Consider the following 23,112-nt stretch of genomic DNA (forward strand, 5'->3'; position numbering starts at 1 on the left):
ATTTTCCACACAGTCTGTGACTGTATTTAGTTTTCATGCTAGTGAGGGCTGAGAATCCACTCTCATATAGGTATGTGGTTGCAAAGGACATCAGTGTGTAAACAGCGCGATTTTCCAAGGCAGGATACTCTGAGCGCAGCCCTATCCAGAAATCTGTCAGTGACTTCTGTCAGTGACTTCTGATTAAATTACATTTTCACAGAACCACTTGTTGCAATTTCGATGAGGCTGTCTTGTTAAAATATCGGTAAGTGGACTGGGGGCAGGGCATGAAAGGGATAATGAATCTAGTTGTTTGTGTCATCCGTTTCGGGAAAGTACCTGCGTAATTGCGCACCCAACTCAGATGCTTCCCTATATCACATTTGACATTGTCCATAAGCTTGAGTTCATTTGCACACAAAGAATCATACAATTATGGAAAGACCCGTGTGTTGTCCTTGTTAATATTGACAGAGAAGAGCTCCAACTTCTTAATCATAGCCTCAATTTTGTCCCGCAGATTGAATATAGTTGTGGAGAGTCCCGGTAATCCTAAAGGTAAAGGTAACGGACATATACCAGGAGCTGTGCCAGGCCCGCCACGTCTGTTGCCTCATCCAGCTGTAACGCATAGAATTCACTGGCTTGTATGCGAAGCAGTAATTGTTTCATAACATCTCCTGCCATGTCACTGATGCGTCGTGAAACAGCTGTATGATGAAGTCATTGTCTGTATAGTTTTTTGGCATTTTCCCCCAGCATTGTCCCAGCCTCCACAATAGTATGGGGCTTGCCTGTCCTAGCCACTCGGTAGCTTGATGGTGTAAGATGGCACAGTGATCCCATCTGTTGGTAAATGTTAATTACTGCAACCCCAGTGTTTTTATCGGTGTGCTTGAGATACCTGGATGTATTGCAATGTACTGAACAAGACTGGTTACTCGCATCAATGCCTCTCTCTCGTCATTCAACATTCAGACAAATGGTCCAACGTCCCTGTCTGTTGTTCGGTGCTTTCCCTGGTAAGGGGGCAGTAGCTCTTCGGCTGCATCAGTTTCACAACTGTCAGTGTCCATGCTAGCTGGGCTAACAACAAATGTACAATTACTGATGCTAGCATTGGATGTGCTCATGGAAGCAGAACAACTTGTGTCGTCGACAGGTGCAGGTGTAGTACTGCTGGTAGTAGCTGTACTTACTACCAGTAGAGCTGGAATGTGTATCTATGGACGCGAGCCATACTTTTTTTTTTAACCATTTATCATTTTTCGAGAAAACTGAATGAGCAGCAGCCAGTGTTGCCAACTCATTTTCAGGGTAAGTTGCTAGAGGCAGGAAGATTTGTTGCTAAAAGTTGCTAAATGACGTTGTGACGTCATTACGTAGAATACACAATAACGTTACTCAAATTGACTGGCCATCTCGGCAAAAAATATAATTTGACGTTTGTTCAGGTACAGACTCCCACTCTTTTCTGTACTTCTGGCTGTACATTTTTGATTGAGACATGTTGATTGATGTTGTAAGTTCTGTTCAAGATCAAACATTCGTGACCAACTATATTCATTGGGTTTGGCTCGTCGAGCCCGTGCTGCTGCAGTCAGCCAACAATGATTTGCAATTTGCTGAAATTTCTACTGGCCTGCTGCTGCCTGTGCACGAGCTGAGCGTCTGCTGCTGACGTCACTCACAACGCACTTTTGCAGCCAGGCACGTGTGTTGTGACTGAGTGTGTGACAGAGAAAATCGTTTTTGTGTCATTTAGAGGGAAAATGCGTGCATTTTAGCGTTTGAGTCACTTTTCAAAAGTTGCTAAAAGTTCCAAATACATGTTTTAAAGTAGCTAAATGTGTTGCTAGATGCTGTTTGAAAAAAAAGTTGCCAGGGTAGTCTGAAAAGTTGCTAAATCTAGCAACAAAATTGCTAAATTGGCGTCACTGGCAACAGCTACGTTTGGCTACATACAGACCGTTAGTGGAATTCCCGCGAGAGAGTAACGGTTAATGTGATTGGAGGTTAATTGTTTGACTAGGCTACCTGTATTTGACATTGTTGTTATTCCGCTGAACACTAGATGGTTTAATTTAATTTTTGGCAGTGAAACGAGGCTACTCAGGCGAGAAAAAAACCTCACCCAAATGTATAGCCCCATTGGAAAATCTAAATGAACTGTTTGAAAATGTAAAAAAAAAAAGTGGTTTAATTTTTAAAATCTTTTTTAAAAATGTGAATCACATTTTTATTTGGCATACCCCAGATTGGGAATACCTGAGCAACAGTATGTGTAGATCATGTATCTGATGCTGTCTGGACCAAAAGAGTATGGCGCCAGAAGCAAAACATTTATTAACTTTACTTTAGCCAGCAACATTTTTCCTTTCTAATTCGCAAGTGGCTGAAACCAGAGATCTGTATATAATGACGAGATGCTCAGGTCTCCGCCATAACAATGGGAGTCGTTGTCCCAAAGGCGGGACTGCAGGCTACAAGCTTAGGTCTGCATATTATGCCCATAGAAACACATCGGGACGCACAGATTTTGCGAGAGTGCGAAACAGCGCTCCTCTGTCTTACTAGCCCATGTATCTGATGCGAAAAAAGTATGACATGTCATATTCCCTTTGTCCAGACAGCATCAGATACACGGTCTACACATACAGAGACAGAGGGGCGCTGTTTCAAGCGCTCGGATGCTTTATCTGACATTGATGCGTCTTGCTATCGGCCCCCCTAGGGCCCGCCCATAACATCTGCCCTGCTTAACTCATCATATCGAAGTACATTTGGAGTCACGAGATAATATGGTGTGTGAACCTCCCACTATGACTCGGGAAACCATGCAGTTTATTAGGGTACAGTTTAAATAAATGATGAACTTCACACGGTGGTGAATGTTCACTGTGATCTTGATGCTCCTTTCCAATAAATATCCAGGGTCTTATTCTGGTGACATGATCATCAATGATTTGTTGCCCATTGACAAATACAAATAATATTGCTTTTAACCATATGTAACCGATGTGAAATGGCTAGTTAGTTAGCGGAGGTGCGCGCTAATAGCGTTTCAATCGGTGACGTCACTCGCTCTGAGACCTGAAGTGGTTGTTCCCTTTGCGTTGCAAGGGCCGTGGCTTTTGTGGCGCGATGGGTAACGATGCTTTGTGGGTGTCAGTTGTTGATGTGTGCAAGGGTCCCTGGTTCGAGCCCAGGTTGGGGCGAAGAGAGGGACGGAACCTACACTGTTACACATACACATCTCATAATGTAGATAGCTTACCACCACACTGAGTTTTTGGCTGAAGCAACAGTGCGAAGACCAGGGTGGGCACATTTGCTATATAACACAACAGTTTTTGTTACAAACCATCAATAGAGTTGAAAATCTGATGGAAACCCATTTAACTTGTTTTTTTTCATTTGCTACATAACACAGCAGTCTATATAACACAACAGTCTATATAACACAACAGTTTTTGTTACAAACCATCAGTAGAGTTGAGAATCTGATGGAAACCCATTTAACTTCTATTTTTCATTTTCTACATGGGAATTTTAACTACAAAAGTCTGCTCCAGTAGTGGTGATGAGGGGGGACATACTGGTAAAGTGGTCAGACTACATAGGCCAGATAGACCCAGCAAGCAGAATTCTAGACATAAACAGTAAAGGTTGATAATAATGTCTCTTTCAATGCCAATAGGGTTAGGACTACATATTTATACCTTAACCATGATGTGTTACCCTGGATACATTGATACTCTGATACATGTATGAAATGACTGCTTTTCCAGATGATCTTTATCATGAAGTGGGAGGTGACCTCCTGTTGACACCGGACAAGTCCACAGTGACTGGCACCATCACAAGCATCGTATGGAAGCATGGGAAGAACAAGGTGGCAGAGTGGGACAAGGATTTTGGTGGTCTGGACATCTATGCTGCCTTCATAAACCGTACAACCCTGGACCAGACTACTGGAGAGCTGAGAATCAGTGGATTGAAGAACAGACAGTGGAGTTTATTCTGTGGAGTTTAACAGCAAACTACTTGACAAGACATATACACTATCTGTTATCAGTAAGTGTTTCTGTCTGTCTGTGCCTATATTTTAAATAGAAGATTATGCAGTGCCTCACAAGCATTTTTCCCTGCTTTGTCTTTCTCTCTCCTGGATTTACAGAGCCAGTCCCTAAACCCACTATCACTTATACCTGCAACCCAGACAAATCCTGCATTCTAACCTGTGAAGGCGACACCACTGGTGCTGAACCAGTCACCTACAGCTGGAAAGTGGGGGAGGGGGCGTGGGAGGTCATAGGAAAACAACTGATTGTCTCTAAGAGTGACACTGGCAAATCAACCAACAGTTACAAGTACTTCTGGAAGCTGAAGAATGCTGTTAGTGGGGAAGGGGAAGTCAGTGAGCCAGTTAGAGAGGTGTTTGGTTCAGGTGAGTGAACACTTATAAGTGTGTTACAGTCTTATGTATTGATATGTGAGTAACACTGCTAGTGTTGTAGGACATTTTGAATGCTGCACTATGTTGAATTCCTGATCGATTTCTTTCAACATATCAATACAAAATGTGTTTTCATTTCAGAGCCTTCTGAAGTTGGTGTTGGGGTTGTTGTTGGTGTTGTCGTTACCATTGTAGTGCTTGTTGTCATCGTCATAATAGGTAAGAACAGTACATCTCTAGTAACAGAACACTGTACATGTACATAGTTCTGAAGCACAGATTGACATAACAGCAGCAACAACAGTGAGCTATACCCCCTGAAGGGGATACCTGTTCTACCTGTATTTACAGTAGTGTTCAGATGTGCAGGTACTGTATGCAGGTTGTTTATTGGTGCTCTCAGAAAAGATGGCTTCTAATTGCAGCTCAAGCGTGTAAATGTCGGTGAAGTCATAATAAGTAGCTGATAGAATATTAAGGCAGACTTGTACTTTAAGAAGTTATAAAATATTAGTATTTTTACTCCCCAGTTTGGTTGGTGTGGAAGAAAATAAAAGGTAGGTTCAACTCTTCATACTCACTGCTTTCCCAAAATGTTACACAATGTGAATTAAATTTGAATGACAGTCTTAATAATGTCTTACATTTCAGTCTCTCTTATTCATTTCAGGATATCCCCAAGACACCTGGATTGACTTTTTGAGAAAGTATTGTGGTGGAATGTTTGGTATGTTTTACACTAACTTTACTCTGATCCATATTCAACCTGCTAACAGGGTCCCCAAAGTAACACAACATTATTCATGTACTGCACTATATACACATACTTCCAAGTGTGTGTGTGTGTGTGTTGGTGTGTGCATTGGTGTAAAAAAATACTAAATTGTCATAAAAGTAAAGATATTTTCTATTATGGTGACTCAAGTAAAAGTGAAAGTCGCTCAGTAAAATAGTACTTGAGTAAAAGTCTAAAAGTATCTGGTTGTAAATGTATTTAAGTACAGTAGTGGAAAAAGTGCTCAATTGTCATACTTGAGTAAAAGTACAAAGTAAAAGATAATTTTATACATCAAATTCCTTATCTAAATCAGACCAGACAGCACAGTTTTCTTGTTTATTTTTTACGGACAGACGGGCACACTCCAATACTCAGGCATCATTTACAAATGCAGTATTTGTGTTTGGTGAGTCTGCCAGATCAGAGGCAGTAGGGATGACAACGCATTATATTGATAGGTGCATGACTTGGACCATATTGCTGTCCTACCTGAGCATTCGAAATGTAACGAGTCATTTTGGGTTTTAGGGAAAATGTATAGAGTAAAAAGTACATTATTTTCTTTTGGAAGGTAGAGAAGTAAAAGTTGTAAAAAAAATTATATATAATAAAGTTCCAGCCTTGTGTAGGTCTACAATCTTGTCCCTGACATCCTCGGAGAGCTCTTTGGTCTTGGCCATGGTGGAGAGTTTGGAATCTGATTGATTGCTTCTGTGGACAGGTGTCTTTTATACAGGTAACAAACTGAGATTAGGAGCACTCCCTTTAAGAGTGTGCTCCTAATCTCAGCTCGTTACCTGTATATAAGACACCTGGGAGCCAGAAATCTTTCTGATTGAGAGGGGATCAAATACTTATTTCCCTCATTAAAATGCAAATCAATTTAAACATTTTTGACATGCGTTTTTCGGATTTTTTTGTTGTTATTCTGTCTCTCACTGTTCAAATAAACCTACCATTAAAATTATAGACTGATAATTTCTTTGTCAGTGGGCAAACGTACAAAATCAGCAGGGGATCAAATACTTTTTTCCCTCACTGTATTCAGCTGTTTGAAGCTGGTGTACAAAACCGAAACAGGAAGCATAGAAATAGCACACATAGAACAGATCCACCGCTTCTTATGGGAAGCTTGTGCTTTTAATGGGAATGAAACATTTATAACTCACATTTATATGTGAATTTGGTTGGATCGCCCCAAAAAGTTACATATTGTAGCTTTAAGTTTGATGCAGTAGGAGAGAGGCTGTAGTTGATGTTTTCCTTCTGTGTGATTCTGCAGGGGTTACGGTTCCACTAACGCCAACACCAAAACAGAGGAAGATGGTGCAGACAAAGCTGGAAAGGGGCAGGGGAATGGAGTTGTGTATGAGACTTACCGTACCCTCAAACCATATTTGTCCTGGATGATTTGATTCCTGTAACATTATACTGTGTACTATAAGTATAGAGGGTTAATCTAGAACAAGAGTGTCAAACTCATTCTATGAAGTGCTTAGTGTTGTGGAAATTCTAATCAAGTAAGGGAGAAGAATTTCTTCAAACAATCATACTTTAATATTGATTAATTATTACAATAATGGAGCTGGTTAACGACCACCTGTACGTAGGTGATCATTGAGAGCCCAACAATACAAAAAAGGCAGACAGCACTTTATGCCAACCCACTGAACTTTCTGTTTTCAATCGCAGCTTGTGAATTTCTTTTCATTCCATAATTTAATAATTCTTCGAGCCTTCACTTGACTTGTCAAGGAATTTGTACAGGTTATTGTTTTTAGATATTTTTCTGAGTACTTTATGCCAACCTTCCCCCACTAGGCAATGTATAGTGTAGGGAGAGACTGTTGGTTGAGAGGAACCAGGCCTGAGAGGTAGCGCTCATCCTCATCTGCCTTGTAAAGAGAGAGAGCTCTGCAGTACTGAGATGTTGTATTACTTAGAGAGAGCTCTGCAGTACTGAGATGTTTTATTACTAAGAGAGAGCTCTGCAGTATTGAGATGTTTTATTACTAAGAGAGAGCTCTGCAGTACTGAGATGTTTTATTACTTAGAGAGAGCTCTGCAGTACTGAGATGTTTTATTACTTAGAGAGAGCTCTGCAGTACTGAGATGTTTTATTACTTAGAGAGAGCTCTGCAGTACTGAGATGTTTTATTACTAAGAGAGAGCTCTGCAGTACTGAGATGTTTTATTACTTAGAGAGAGCTCTGCAGTACTGAGATGTTTTATTACTTAGAGAGAGCTCTGCAGTACTGAGATGTTTTATTACTTAGAGCGAGCTCTGCAGTACTGAGATGTTTTATTACTTAGAGAGAGCTCTGCAGTACTGATATGTTTTATTACTTAGAGAGAGCTCTGCAGTACTGAGATGTTTTATTACTAAGAGAGAGCTCTGCAGTACTGAGATGTTTTATTACTAAGAGAGAGCTCTGCAGTACTGATATGTTTTATTACTTAGAGAGAGCTCTGCAGTACTGAAATGTTGTATTAGTGGTGCATGTGTATTTGTTTTAATACCTTAATATTTTAAATTGACAGAAACACAGTGTTTGTCTTCATCAAATTCCTTCAAATTCCCCTCTGGTATATATCTGAGCATATCTGTTTTCACAATAGAATTTTGTCACCTGAATTTTAAGATTTTTTTTCTCAAATATATCTGTACATCAGTCTGTGATGGACCAAAGTAAGGGGTAACAGCAGTGTACACTAGTTACCACCAGATTGGTGAGAACATTTGTTGGTCAAGACCACTAACCTGGTATATCCCAGGTTTTAGTTCTGTTACTGGTATGTCTCAGGTAATTATGTTACAGAAGATGTTATGAATTAAGACCAGCTCACATTAATTTATTTTGGGACTGGACCAAGACTCTTCTAAAATGGAGTCCTGGCACATGCAAAAACCTGGACTTGTACAGTCATTGTCTGTATCGCTATTTAAACTCCAGACCTCACACTGTAGTGATGTGTTGATGACTGAATGATTGTGTTGTCCATGTACACACATCTGAACACCAATTCTGTTTCAGCACTTTGTCTTAAGAATGTATTTTTTCCAAACTTGATTGGTGAAAGCAATACAGAGGAAGGTCCATCATAGGGCTGGGCTGGGCTGAACCATCACCAACATACATATCCCTATCTGAACCCTTCAGATCTGTGAATAGTGAGCTGGGGAAAGGGACTAGTTAACACTAGACTTAAAGATCAGTCTCGTTGCATGTACTGCATGACTTCTCAGCCAGGTTCGCTTAACGGATCACACCACAGGACTGACGATTCCAAAATCAAATGTCAACTCCTTTCTTCTGAGACATGCTGCTGTGCAAAACAAATGCACTTCAAAGCATAGTGTGACATCATCTATCTGCAACGATTGAATTCTGGCCTGTATATTCTTTGTGAATTTGAGGTGTTTGATATTTACATTTTTTCAATAAAGGACTTGAGTTCTATATTGGATTTTATTATTATGACCTCTGAAAGTGATAAAGTGGATTTTTTTCCCCCAAACCTGATTGGTGAAAGACATTGTCATCCCGTCACAAGGAGGAGCCAAAGTGTAAAATGCACGACAAGGCAGGGACTCTCCAGGAGAAAGGTGGAGAATCTAGGGGCTACATTGTAGCAATTAAATGTGTGTAGCATGTAATCTAGGATACATTGTAACAGTTATTTATATATATATATATATATATATAAATGATAGTTGACAAATTCTCAGCCACATGACAGTGCAATTTCATTATGAAGAAGTTATCTAGTAGCAAGCTTCATTTCACTTCATAGGCTAAGAAAAGGGGAAACAGGAAAAGGAGAACATCTTTCCCAGAAAGATAAACACGTAATATAACCCAGGCAACTGCAATAGCAGCGGTAAACAGATTTTACGAATTATCAATGTCGACCGCACTTCTGGCTGTCTTTCTGGCGGAAGCAATGCTTTGCGCTGTTTCAGGTAGGTTATGTTACGCATGTATTATCTATGGTTTTCGATTGTCATTATGGGTGGCGGCAAATTCTCTCATTTTAGTTTTTTTTAGGCAATTGTGTGCGTCTTACAACCAAGGTGCATATGTCAACAACAAACCACAGAAAAAATAACGTGTGTACTACACAAGCCTCAAAAGTTGAAAGCATCGGGGTGAATTGAAGCTTTACAACGTAAAATAGGCTACCTACAACCAACATGATCTTATGAAGGTGGTAACAAGACGCTTTCTTAGGCCTATCGATAACAAAAACGACCGCACCCTTCACTGTAGGTTACATCCACTGGACAATTCAACGTCTCGTCCAAGTTGGTTTGACGTAATTTCATTGAAATGACGTGGAAACAACGTTGATTCAACCAGTGTTTCCAGTGGGATAGCTAGGCATGTGTGTGCTCAGTGGGATAGATGGGCTTAGTGCGAGCTGGTTACCTAGAGGCCTAACCAAAGTAATGATCAAGAAAATATTTTTTTAATGAAGTACAACTTCTCTCTCATTTATAAATATGTGTCAGAAAACAGAACAATATGGTTGGAATGTGTTCATGCAACGGGAAGGCCACACTAATCTGCAGGCCTTGTGTATACCTGTATAGATAGATACAGGCTGTCAGATATAGGCTACGTTTCCTTGGTTCACCTCCTTGGTTCTCCATTACCAGTATGAGATATTGTCTTGTTTTCCAGGTGAACACCTCTACAGAAAAGTGGGAAAGGATCTTGTGTTGACGCCGGACAAGTCCTCAGTGCCTGACTCCATCACAACCATCCTATGGAAGCATGGGAAGAACAAGGTGGCAGAGTGGGACAAGGATTTTGGTGGTCTGGACATCTATGCTGCCTTCATAAACCGTACAACCCTGGACCAGACTACTGGAGAGCTGAGAATCAGTGGATTGATGAAAACAGACAGTGGAGATTATTCTGTGGAGTTCAACGGCAAACCACTTAAGACATTTACACTATCTGTTATAAGTAAGTGTGTCTGCCTGCCTGCCTGTCTGCGATTATAAACATTTTCCCAAAATTAGATTTTTTTCTGTCTTGATCTTCTTTTACAGAGGCAGTCCCCAAACCCGCAATTACATCCTCCTGTAACTCCAACAAAACCTCCTGCACTCTGACCTGTGAAGGCAACACCACTGATGCTGAACCAGTCACCTACAGCTGGAAAGCGGGAGAGGGGGCGTGGGAGGTCTCAGGGCAACAGAAGATTGTCTCTAGGAATGACAACACTAACAGCTACACGTGTCAGCTTACGAACCCTGTGAGCGAGGCCAGTGAAGACTTTGATAAAGACCTTTTTGGTCCAGGTGAGAGGACAGGACACTGCCCAGTATGATGTTATACTAGTAGTAATGATATGTTTGGGAATGAATCAGGGATGTCGTTGATAGGTGAGGTATTTGGGTGGATAAAAGGAAAGCATCTGGAGTGGAATGTTTTGTTAAATGTTGAAATGTATTCCTTCCTCACTGCAGATGGCTGGTTGACCAAGGCCAGGTTATTTGGTATTTCTGTTTTTGTTCTGGCTGTTGCTGGAGTTCTATTGTTCATTCTTGGTCATAGAGCTAAAACAGGTAAGGACAAATTATATTTAGTTTCATGTTTACTTATTTACACCAGTAGGAAGTGGATTGTCTTGGACAATAAATGTATTCTTCTTTTTCTACACCACAGGAGTTTGCTTCTATGAGAAAGGTAGGATGATTGTCTGTTTTTCAAGTTTCAACATTGTGTTAGTCGTATGTACAGGATACACATGGTATACACCGTCGAACGAAATGCTTACTTGCAGGTTCCTTCTCGACAATGCAACAATAATAAAAGATAAGAAAGCCAACAAAGTAAATGGCTCAGTAGAATAGAATAAACATTTTAGTATAAAAGTGTAATACAGGAATGCACCATTTATGGGCCAGTGTTCTGGAGGGGGGGTTTGGGGAGTAAGTGTTTAAATTGGAGTATTTAACAATAATAAAATATTGGGTAATAGTTGTGATTTGATAAAAGTATAGTAATTACTTTTTGCTTATTTTTTTCCCCCAGAATCAATGCCATGGGAAGGAGGTAGGAAACATCCATTACTTTTGTTTTGTAGTAATGTTCATTTAAGTTCCATTCATTGTTTTTGCTGCCGTCACGATTCCTCACGATCATGTCCCTTTGCTTCGGTGAAAGGGAGATGAACATGTTACATGTGTATTACTTGCACTAAGTCACTATTGACCTAATTGAATCTCTTGTGTTTTCCATTACTAGAATTTTGGAAAGACCAGGGAGAAGTGAGACCTGGTAAGTGTTTCCTTTACTTGACCTCAACAAACAGGATCTATGTATGATAAACTAATCTCTCTTCCTCTCTTCAGCCACTGATGCATCAAATGGAGTTTCTGCATCCACAGGCAAGTCATAGAGCTACTTCTGGACTGCATGATGCGGAAATAGCATCAGAAGTATTGTTAGATGCATATCTGAAAATCTTGATTAGTCTATTCCGTCATAATGGGATGTCTACAGTATTACACCAAGTACTGAGTGTAAAAGTCACCAAGCAGACATGATTTCTTTATCAATTAGTGCTTTTTAGCTTGTTTATTGATCGTTTATAGACTTCTAGATGTTTCTAGATGCTTTATAGAGGGGCTGTAGTCGATGTGTTTCTTCTCTGCATTTCCTCAGGTGTTTCCTACTCTGCTGTTAACACACCCACTGCTGAAGAGGGGCGGGGGAAGGAAGGTATGATGCCCAGCATCTTCCACTTCCATGTTTGATCTGAAGGGACCAAGTTATATTCCTATAGCTTTAACCTCCTGGGCCACCCGTATGAAAAATGTATGCACGCATGACTAAGTCGCTTTGGATAAAAGAATAAATGGAATATACAGCATTATATTTAGGTGTTAGCAATATGGTGGTGGCTCTCTGGCTTGGCAATGGGATTTTGAGCTCTCCAACTATCCTGTTTTGTGTGTTATTTTGCAGAGGAAGCCCTGGCGAGGAATAATGATCATCAAGATGATAAAGTATGGTAGGATGGTAAGTTTGACTGTAAAAATAATATATACTGCATCTACCTCATTCTCTTAATTGTGAACCAATTTCGGCCCGGCTCTGGCAAACTACCAGTGTGTTAAACTCTTGTTCCTACTGATGTGTTTTAGCTGTGGATCTGTGGGCCAGAGGATCACTGTGGATCAAGAGAAACAAACATCTAGACAACGAGCACTGGATGACAAAGGGAACGCTCTAACACTTTATTGTACCATTAAAAGAATGTTACATCCCGATCTGAGGAATAGAGGTCAATTTGAGTTAGATGTAGGATCTTAATTTGAGCTAGTTTGTTACTGCAGGAAAATAGTCCTGCGGCAACAGGGAATGTGAATTAGAATTGGAAAAAAATTGTAGGGGTGATTTTCGTACAGGAATATCAAATCAAATGTCAAAGAGAAAATTAAACTTCAGAAGCCTTTTCAATCCTTGAGTACACTACAAGTTTTACATTTCCTGCAATACGATGATCAAATTAAGATTCTACATCTGTAAACTTAAAACAATTTGCAAACTCAATTACCAGTTGCAAAGTAAATTGCTAAGCCTTATAAATTATCAGGATCATAGACAAACCTATGACACCAATGACTACTACACTGACTGTTTACATGCCACTAATTATTCAATATTAAGATAATTAGGGCAATACTCTTGAGTTTGGGATTAGTCATGTCAACACCTTACTCGGATTAAGGTCATAAACGACGAAGTAAGCATATGCCGATTAAAACACTTACACAGATTTTTTTTTTTTGTTGCAATTTTCCGAACTATAATGGCATGTAAACACCTTAATCTGAGTTTCAGTGGTGTATTAATGGCATGTAAACACCTTAATCTGAGTTTCAGTGGTGTATTAATGGCATGTAAACACCTTAATCTGAGTTTCAGTGGTGTATTAATGGCATGTAAACACCTTAATCGGAGTTCCAGTGGTGTATTTGATCTGCGCATGTGCTATCGCGAGCAGCGTGAGCCACCCTCTATGGCACAAGTAAAGTGAGTTTGGAAAATCTGAAAGTATGCATTTTATGTCCAAACTTTGAATCAAATAGGCTTCCCAAAAATTAGATGATAGAACGTTTATTTTGATTGGTGATTTTCAGGTTGCCCGATTATGACCTGTCCATGTAAACCGGATTGTAGGGGGAATCGTTCTCGCAAAGCACGTAAACATGAATCAAACTATAATAAGAGTATTCACACTAATAAAATTGAATGCATATGAACATACCCTGTCACATTGTATAAGGATCGGAGACAGGCGCAGGAATATGTAATAGGGGGTTTTATTACTCCACCCAAAATACAACATGTCATGAAAAGGCACGGGGACAAAGCCCAAAACAAACAGGTATATAAAATACACAGGGATGTAACCCCCAAAAAAGAGCGAGGTTTAAACCTCTAAATATTACACGGGACAAGACCAGAAATAACAAGTGCACAATACGCGTAGCACGAACGCCAGCACAGGTACTCACTAGACTAACAGACATGGGAACAATAACCGACAAGGACAATGGAGAACAGAGGGCACATATAAAAACATACTAATCAAGGGGAATGGAACCAGGTGTGCGTAATGAGACAAGACAGTCTGGGGTTGATGATAATGAATCCAGTTCAGTGACGCCTAGAAAGCCGGTGACGTAGATCTCCAGAGCTGGTGCACTGAATGAGCAGCAGTACCGGGGGAATCAGTGACATACCCATTGTTACATGAAATACAGTAGTTTGCAAAAAGATTTAACTTAAAGTTTGTGCTTATATAAAAATATGCAGTTGGTGTAGTGCAATTGCTCAAACTAAAGCCGTGTGCCTTTTAAGCCTGCCCACACTTCTACTCTGCCAGTGTGTATCTCTGTGTGTATCTGTGCTTCCATCTCTGTTCTTTATTAAGCTATGTAAGAACAAGTTTACTGCACTACTAGCAAACTTTACAATGACAATCTTAAGATGAGTGATGTGATTGCAAGATCACTGCCTTACCTTTCATAGTCAAAGTGCTGTCTAATTGGAACGTCATTTTACATGTTTATTTCCTGCAGCTTAAACCAATTTTGTGTTGAACGAATGTACAAGTATGTTTTATGTATATATTTCCTTAGAGACCACGGCCTCAGTTTTGTACATGCATTTTGTGAGTGTGAAGGCTGTCTTTTTAACAGAATTGTAAAACTGTCACTCTTAGAACTTAGTAGTAATAAAGCATTGATTTTATTTTTAATGATTTTAATGTGCCTGATACCATAGACATCCTACAGGCCTGTATTGTACCTGGCATTGCGTGGTATACCAAAGATATCCCATCGGTGTCGTTTCTAATGTGAGCACATTTTAAGCATAGTGGACAGAACGAGGTGGGCAGAGCCAAGCACGAACTAGAAAGATCGTATTGGCACGTGTTTGCAAGCATTTGCATATTTCCGTTAGGGAATTCCTTTTCTCAAAATGGTGTTTTGTGCAATAACTCAATTCGGCCTTGCATTCCTAAACAACAACAACATTTGAAACTTTGGCGAAGGGTAAAGTCTACAAAACGTGAGTGGAGGTTCTACACGGATGCTTCAAATGTATACATCCGGTGAGACATCTGGCTCTTTCTATCTGTGGTGCACTTTTGTGACAGTTGAACAAAGGAGTCTCTATTGCACCACCTAGTCAACTCACACGATCACTGCATCATAAAAAGAGGAAAGGTGTGGCTTAGTTGTTACAATCTGATCATGCTAGAAACGACGGAACATTACAACCACATAGTCCATTTAACCGCTCCCCTAACCTTAACCATTACCCAAACCTTAACCCTAATTCTAAATTGAGTACCAAAAATGTACGTAGTTACACATTAGTTCGGACAAAATCGTAACTTTAGTTCTTTCTAGTATGGCCATCTACAGTAGTAACTACAGAGTTGTTTTTCGCTGCACTCTTTCAATTACTCACAGATGCCCCCTTCTGGATGTACAGCCAAAAGAACAATGGACACCGTTATGGCCAGTTTGTGCTGTTAGAATATGTCTAGTTGTGTGCGTGTTTGTGTGTGTACCCACAATGCCTGCATGTGAGTTTGGAGCCCCACCTGTTCAAGTCTCTACCCTTGAATGACACTCACCTTTAGGTTCCGTTTCCTGCTCTCGGCTATCGATGAATAAACTACAAATGTCTTGATCTTCTGAAACTTCGGTTTCACCACACCTCCTGTTCAGTTTTAATAGTAACCCTTGTCAAGTGATGACCCATCTCATTTACCCTTCAAAGCTAAACGACACAGTGTCCCAGAGTCCACTTGTTTATGACATCCTTCATAGTTAATCCTAGACTAAAGAACAATGCTTTTCTGGACCTTTCCTGTCTAGGTTGATGAACAACCAACCTTCACAATTTGTGCAATCGTTGCGCTAGGACTAGTGTCAGAGTCCTTATAGTGATCTTTTCAAACTGGCAGAATCACGGAACAGAACCCTACTAACGGAATGTTCATTTCGGAGTAGATTTCACTGTTAAATGGAACAGATCCCTCTCTCAAACATAACTGTAGACAGCTCAGACTAAATTATTCAACTGAAAACATTTTCATTTGAAGGACTAATAATACTTAATATGGACTTGTTAATAGATGAATAGATACCAGATGAGTTCTGGTCCGACAGACAGTATAGCCTACTATTGTACCACGTTACACTGTAAGATCAAGATCAAGATCATGCTGTATGCTTCACAGCCTCACACATTGACCTAATGTTCTAAGGTAACTGACTTCAGGGTGAATATCCTTCATCTCTGTGACATGGTTTATGACCTGGTAGTAATGGTCTTTATTAATGTATAACTATGGCAGAGGGATCGTCAGGTTGGCTACTTTTATGGTACGTATTTCCACTGACCCTGTTACAATAAAGATAACCTGGTACCCAGGCTGGAATTACTGGTGACAGAGAGAGAGAGAGACAGAGAGACAGAGATAAAGACAGAGAGAGAGACGGAGGGAGAGAGAGAGAAAGAGGGAGAGAGAGAGACAGGGAGAGAGAGAGACAGAGGGAGAGACAGAGGGAGAGACAGAGAGAGAGAGAGGGAGAGAGAGCGAGACAGAGGGAGAGACAGAGAGAGAGACAGAGAGAGAGACAGAGAGAGAGACAGAGAGAGAGACAGAGAGAGAGACAGAGAGAGAGAGACAGAGAGAGACAGAGGGAGAGACAGAGAGAGAGAGAGCCGGCTGGTGGATGAGACTACAATAAAGAACTTGATGATAAGACTGAAAGAGCTTAAACAAGCGCTGTGTGTGTGTGTGTGTGCTTTAAGCCCTGACAGTGCTGCCCACTCACAGAACAATGCGTGCCAAGTGTGTGTGTGTGTGTGTGTGTGTGTGTGTGTGTGTGTGTGTGTGTGTGTGTGTGTGTGTGTGTGTGTGTGTGTGTGTGTGTGTGTGTGTGTGTGTGTGTGTGTGTGTGTGTGTGTGTGTGTGTGTGTGTGTGTGTGTAAAGTCCTGCCAAAGAGCACAAAGTGCTGCCCACTCACACAACCATGGCATCTGGTAGCTCTCTTGAGCAGCAATAATAAAGCGAGATATAGGGGGGATATTCAGGAATGGGAGAGCCCAAACTGCACAGTTGTATCGTTAGTAATGCCAAGAAGCAGAGAGAGAGAGAGAGAGAGAGAGAGAGAGAAGGATGAGAAACAGAGACAGAAGTGTATTTCTTTTTTCTACCAGGAGGAGGCAGTACTAAGCCAAGCTTTTGCACTGCTGGCTGCCCCCATCAGTATGCACAGTGACTGGGAGTAGCATGTCAAACACACCACAGAAATTAACACGTTTATTTACCCCCATACAAAAAGCACGAATAGATTAAATCTAACCATTAATATTGTATACTGTAATGTTTTGTAATGATCATAGGATTTCCTGGAATCAGTCTAGACTCTAGAGACATAAACAAGGATTATGGAAAGATTATGTCCTGTAAGAAAGCAGGAAGTACACATGGGAGCCAACTGATCCATTTGTGTCACTCAGTGGGAGTTGATGTCTAATCCCTCTTCCATTTGTCATTATAGGAATCAGTATGAGAGCTATGAGCCATTGACCAACTCATCATTTTCAGCTATTGACACCACAAAATCAACACTGGTGTCGACGTCACAGTTCCACATGAATGACTGCCATGTCCACTCTGTCTCAAAATGTTTAACCCAGACACTGCATTTTAACTTGCTTATCCACTCAAAATGTTGTTTCTTCAAACTGTTTTGTATATATTTAATGTAAATATTATCTAGATATTAAACTGTCTTTAATGACATCTCTCGTTTCCTTATTACCGTAGTGCCTCCATGGTAACAGCGTGAGCAGCCTTAGATTATTCCACAGCCCACTAGTGAGCTAATCTAAAACCAGCATGGGAGAGACATACCTCCTATTATAACCCTTTGTAGAGGGAGTTTTTTAATGTTATTCTCCGAATTCTACCCCACTCACAGAATTCTGCATTCTACCTCCCCCTTCTAAGTGAAGCAAGATAAATGAATGCAAGGCATTCTCTTTCCAAAACTGTCAGGTTCCCCCACCTCCTCAACATCATATGTATGCTGTTAAAAGCTGGTGTTTTTATTCTGTGTAGCCGTGGAGCTCACATCTGACCATGGTCACTGAGCGATGGGCTGTACCTGCCATGGTGATATAGGGGGACCATGGTTTGGGGGAATGGTATTGGAGCATTTGATGTATTGGAGTTTGCTTTATGATGAGTGGTGAAATGATTATCCCAGACGGTGTGGAAATGTAATACCAGATACCTGTAAATGAATCATTGATATGCACATTTTTCATACCAAATAATTAATTAAGCTTTCATTATGTGTGAGTGTGAGTGTGAGAGAGAGAGAGAGAGAGAGAGAGAGAGAAAAGAGAGGGGTGAGAGAAATAAGGAAGAGAGAGGGAGATAGTTTAGAGATGATGAGACCATTTCCCACACATTTGGAGTGGCCCTAGTTATCACCCATAGCCACCACTTGCAGTAGTGTTCATCTCTCATAGAATGTACTGTATGTATCTAGATATCACTTAATTGTTAAATCAAATTGTATTGGTCACATGCTTCGTAAACAGGTGTACACTAACAGTGAAATGCTTACTTGCGGGCCCTTCCCAACAATGCAGAGAGGAAGAAAATATAGATCATGGAAAAATAATAACACGAGGAATAAATACACAATGTGTAACAATAACATGGCTATATACACAGGGTACGAGTTGAAGTGCAGGGGTACGAGGCAATTGAGGTAGATATGTACATATGGGTAGGGGTAAAGTGACTAGGCTACAGGATAGATAATAAACAGTAGCAGCAGCATATGTGATGAGTCAAAAGAGTTAGTGCAAAAAGGGTCAATGCAGATACTCCGGGTAGCTATTGATTAACTATTTAACGAACTATTTAGCAGTCTCATGGCTTGGGGATAGTTGTTTAGAGTTTTGTTGGTTCCAGACTTGGTGCATCGGTACCGCTTGCCGTGTGGTAGCAGAGAGAACAATCTGTGACTACGGGTGGCAGGAGTCTTTGACAATTTTTAGGGCCTTCTTCTGACACCGCCTGGTATAGAGGTCCTGGATGGCAGGACGTTTGGCCCCAGTGATGTACTGGGCCGTTCGCACTACCATCTGTAGCACCTTGTGATCGGGTGCCAAGCAGTTGCCATACCAAGCAATGATGCAGCCAGTCAAGATGCTCTCAATGGTGAAAGTGTAGAAGTTTTTGAGGATCTGAGGGGCCATGACAAATCTTTTAGCCTCTTGAGGGGGAAGAGGCATTGTTGTGCCTTCTTCACGACTGTCTTGGTGTGAGAGGACCATCGTAATTCCGTAGTGATGTGGACACCGAGGAACTTGAAGCTCTCGACCCCATCCACTACAGCCCCGTGGATGTGGATAAGGGGGCGTGCTCGGCCCTCCGTTTCCTGTAGTCCACGATCAGCTCCTTTGTCTTGCTGACGTTGAGGGAGAGGTTGTTGTTCTGGCACCACACTGCCAGGTCACTGACCTCCACCCTATAGGCTGTCTCATCATCTTCGGTGATCAGGCCAACCACTGTCGTGCTGTCAGCAAATGTAATGATGGTGTTGAAATCGTGCGCGGCTACGCAGTCGTGGGTGAACAGGGAGTACAGGAGGGGACTAAGCATGCAACCCTGAGGGACCACCGTATTAAGGGTCGCATGGCGGATGTGTTGTTGCCTACCCTCATAGACTACTATCTCGCACAGAATGTGCTGTATGTATCTAGCTATCACCTACAGCCACCTCCTACAGTAGTATTCATCTCTCATAGAATGTACTGTATGTATAGAGTTCTGATCTGGCTGAGGGCTGTGGGCTGTGGGATTATGCAACATGACTAGGCCCCAGGAATCTGAGAGAGCCCTCCCATTGTTCACAGCCATGTGACAAAGGTCAGGGTCAACTGCAAAGGCATGCCAACACAGGGGCTTGCCGGACTGTATAAACACAGTGAGGAGGATGGAGAGATGTTTCACATCGGTGCAGCTAAATTGAACGGGCAGGTTGCTCAGAGAACACCAAGACAAGCAACAAGTGATTGAATGTTCTAGAGAGTAAGCCACAGAGATAGAAGTTTGATTGTCAGTGAGAATGTACATTTTCAGGAGGTAGAGAGTGTGGGAGGTAGAGGGGCTGTGGAGAGGGCGAGAGAGAGAGAGAGAGAGAGAGAGATAGAAGAGGAATGAAGATAAGAAAGTGTGCTCTACATTGCTCATTTATATGAATGGTATTAGGCTGTAGGGGAGAGTAGGAGGAAGAACGAGAGAGAGAGAGAGAGACAGATAGACAGAGAGAGAGAGACAGACAGAGAGACAGAGGAGAAAAGGAGAGAGAGTGAGAGAGACAGAGGAGAAAAGGAGAAAAGGAGAGAGAGTGAGAGAGGGAGAGACCGTGAGAGACAAAGGAGAAAACTAGAGAAAGAGAGTGAGAGAAACAGAGGGAGGGAAGAAGGAGAGGGTCCAAACTCCACAGAGCTTTGTTGTTAGTGTTGCCAAGGTCAGGTCATTTAGAACCCAACCTCCCTCACCAGGCACAAATGGTTAACCCTTTCCTTGGTCCAGTTCCAACTTCCCAACCCTGCCTATGGCTATAGGCCTGGCAATGATATGAAGGTGGAACTCGCTCAACTACTTTCTAGACAAAAAATATAATTATGGCTGGTTGCTAGGAGCTAAGATACCTTCAGTTATGTCCATATACAATTGTAAGGGCCAGCACCCATTGATATAGTTGGAACAGTTTGCCCTTTTTTACACAGCATATAAAAGGCTATCTCTATCCCTCCCTCTCCTCGCCAGCCATTTTGCAACTTGCCACCATCTATCAACAGGTTGTAGATCAGCAAAGAGACGTTAGCTAATTGCACTAACGGGTACAGCGACCCTTGCATCAGGGCGACAGAAATCATAGTGTGGCGTCAACAGCGTACCATGGTTGGCACTCAACTGCTACAATATGATATGTATGGTGTGTGTGTGTGTTTGTGTGTGTGCGTGTTTGTGTGTGTGTGAGTGTGGTGGTGAATTCAGCAGCACTGGAGAAAGTAATCTGATCATATAATGTTATCATATAATGAAAAGTCTTTCTAAATAGATGTCGCTCTACTTAAAGCTCTCTTCAAAACTCAAGAAACAGTATGATTGACAACACAGACTCAAATAAAATGAAGATGAACAAGTATCACTTCTTTCCCTGTGGGTGCAATATAATGGTTCCTACATGGAGCTCGGGCCAGCTCGACCTTTCTCTGATAAGCGTTCAACTAAGAGTCTGCAGTATCAGAACACTTTGAGTATTTAATTATTAATCTTTAATGTCCATAACAGCCTTAGCTCAGATACACATACAGGTGTTTTAGCTACACTCTCCCTGGCTCTGGAGCCACTCAGCTCACTGGAAAACATGGCACCGGAATCTAGGCCCTGAGTGGGTGGAGACTGGAGAAGGCAAAATATGGCACTGAATTCTAAGACCTTGAGTGGGTGGAGACTGGAGAATGTAAAACATGGTACTGGAATCTTGGCCAAACTGGATCAGGTATCAAGTCTGCTGGATCATAAACAAAAGTGAATGATTGGTTCAGTTGGCAATGGGATGGGAAATGGGAGCGGGTCCACTGGGTTTGCAATAAAGGCCTTTATTATGGCTAGCTCAGCATGTTAGCAACAGGACAGTTCTGCATTGGACTCAGATGGACTTTATGGCTTTACTGCTACTATTGTATATCAGCTGCAGCTAGATTCACCACATGTTGCAGGGCCAGTGTTGCTGGATCATTAAGGATGGTTAACGACTGGCTAACGACTATGTTCCAGAGACAGCGATGGGGATGGAGGGTTGAGAGTGGAAGCAGAGTTAGCAGTTAAAGGCTTGATTACAGCTGTATTAGTAATTGAGTACAGGGGCGGTGGTTGGCGTTGATGAGTTCGTACATCACCAGACTTGCAGCAGCTGCACTGTTTCTCTGTCTCCTGATGTCTTCAACAACTCTCAGGGGAGCCCCTAGCCCTCCTAGCTAGACTTCTAGCGACAAAACGCATGATGTAAAACAACGCCCCTCTGCTCCCCTGTTGCACTGCTCTAATGTCTGAAAGTTGCGAGTCTATTTGAGAGTTAGTGGATGGTAGATGGAGGGAAGGGACCCGAGGGGTTAGTTCAAGCGGGGGAAAAATTACCATCCGCAAGATTCAGTTGATTGGCTATTTAATATGCTGTTTGTTGGACAATAACATGCTTTTAGGGAAATAGGAGACGATAAAAGGCCTATCAGGACCATTATTGATGGAAGTTATAATATTTGCTTCTGTTTAGAGAGACTTGAGGGAGGTGAGGTTGTGAAATTAAAAAGTATACTGTTGATATCTCACAGTTCAATGAAGGTGCATGATGAAATGAAGAACAACTTTGATCTAGAAAAGATGTTCAGCTGTTTTCCTCCAAGAGAGGCAACTGGAAGTATTTTCTTCTTGATCAAGTGAATGAGGATGGAAATGTAAGAGTCCCCACCTTTCTGAATCCATTCATTCTTTTCTTACATTTATTTTGTATAATATTTTATTTCAGCAGGAAAGATATTACAATTCATACATCTCCCAGTCAACTTTCTTTTTTTTTTAAAGTAAAGGTAATCCACCTCGCACTGAAAACGAGACTTTAGAATCTGAGTTATCCCTCTTACCCATGATTGTTGTTTAAAACTGAAAGACAACAACGGCCAGATATAGCCAGCCTCAGTGTCAGTCTTATGTTGCATAGAGAAGCCACATTAACTTTAAGGTATCCTCTTGACATGGAGGTTGTTCCCCACCCACCCTGTCTCTCTACTCCCACCAAAACAGCCATTAGCACTAATGATAGTAATTGTTGAAATACGTGGGAATCCTAACGATACAGGTACAGCACCCAACACACAGCATCATAATTCCTAACGCGAGGGGTCTCTGTGTGTGTGTGTGTGTGTGTGTGTGTGCCTGCGTACTTGCGTGTGTGAGCTGTGTGTGTGTGTGGTGTGTGTGTGTGTGTGTGTGTGTGTGTGTGTGTGTGTGTGTGTGTGTGTGTGTGTGTGTGTGTGTGTGTGTGTGTGTGTGTGTGTGTGTGTGTGTATGTGTGTGTGTGCAACTGTGCTTTACACAGGGCAATAAATCTCCACAGCCCAATATTTTCTGATGAAGTAGCTATTGATTACCCTCAGCGAACAGCACCACATAATTCAGGTGATTTACATTATGAATGGGTGAATACTGATCATCACCTCAGTGGAAAACTCCCAGTTTGGTCAAACA

The 23,112-nt window shown here is 41.5% G+C and overlaps 1 protein-coding gene and 1 pseudogene across 2 annotated transcripts; both read left to right on the plus strand.

The window, feature by feature from the left end:
- Positions 1 to 3,700: 3,700 nt before the first annotated feature.
- LOC123723872 (uncharacterized) lies at positions 3,701 to 8,680 on the plus strand (annotated as a pseudogene). The gene is made up of 6 exons (XR_014380978.1): positions 3,701 to 4,059; positions 4,163 to 4,432; positions 4,583 to 4,660; positions 4,972 to 4,998; positions 5,112 to 5,168; positions 6,502 to 8,680. The product of XR_014380978.1 is annotated as an uncharacterized LOC123723872 (transcript).
- Positions 8,681 to 8,834: 154 nt separating this feature from the next.
- LOC106574726 (CD48 antigen) lies at positions 8,835 to 14,504 on the plus strand. Its single transcript, XM_014150741.3, has 11 exons — positions 8,835 to 9,183; positions 9,905 to 10,192; positions 10,279 to 10,530; positions 10,699 to 10,797; positions 10,898 to 10,918; positions 11,267 to 11,287; positions 11,480 to 11,512; positions 11,587 to 11,622; positions 11,900 to 11,956; positions 12,203 to 12,256; positions 12,382 to 14,504. Exons 1-10 carry the CDS (start codon positions 9,126 to 9,128, stop codon positions 12,250 to 12,252), a joined length of 915 nt encoding a protein of 304 aa, XP_014006216.1. The 5' UTR covers positions 8,835 to 9,125; the 3' UTR covers positions 12,253 to 12,256; positions 12,382 to 14,504.
- Positions 14,505 to 23,112: the final 8,608 nt, after the last annotated feature.

The sequence above is a fragment of the Salmo salar genome, chromosome 16, assembly GCF_965601325.2.
Source record: "Salmo salar chromosome 16, fSalSal1, whole genome shotgun sequence".
Taxonomy (NCBI): Eukaryota; Metazoa; Chordata; class Actinopteri; order Salmoniformes; family Salmonidae; genus Salmo; species Salmo salar.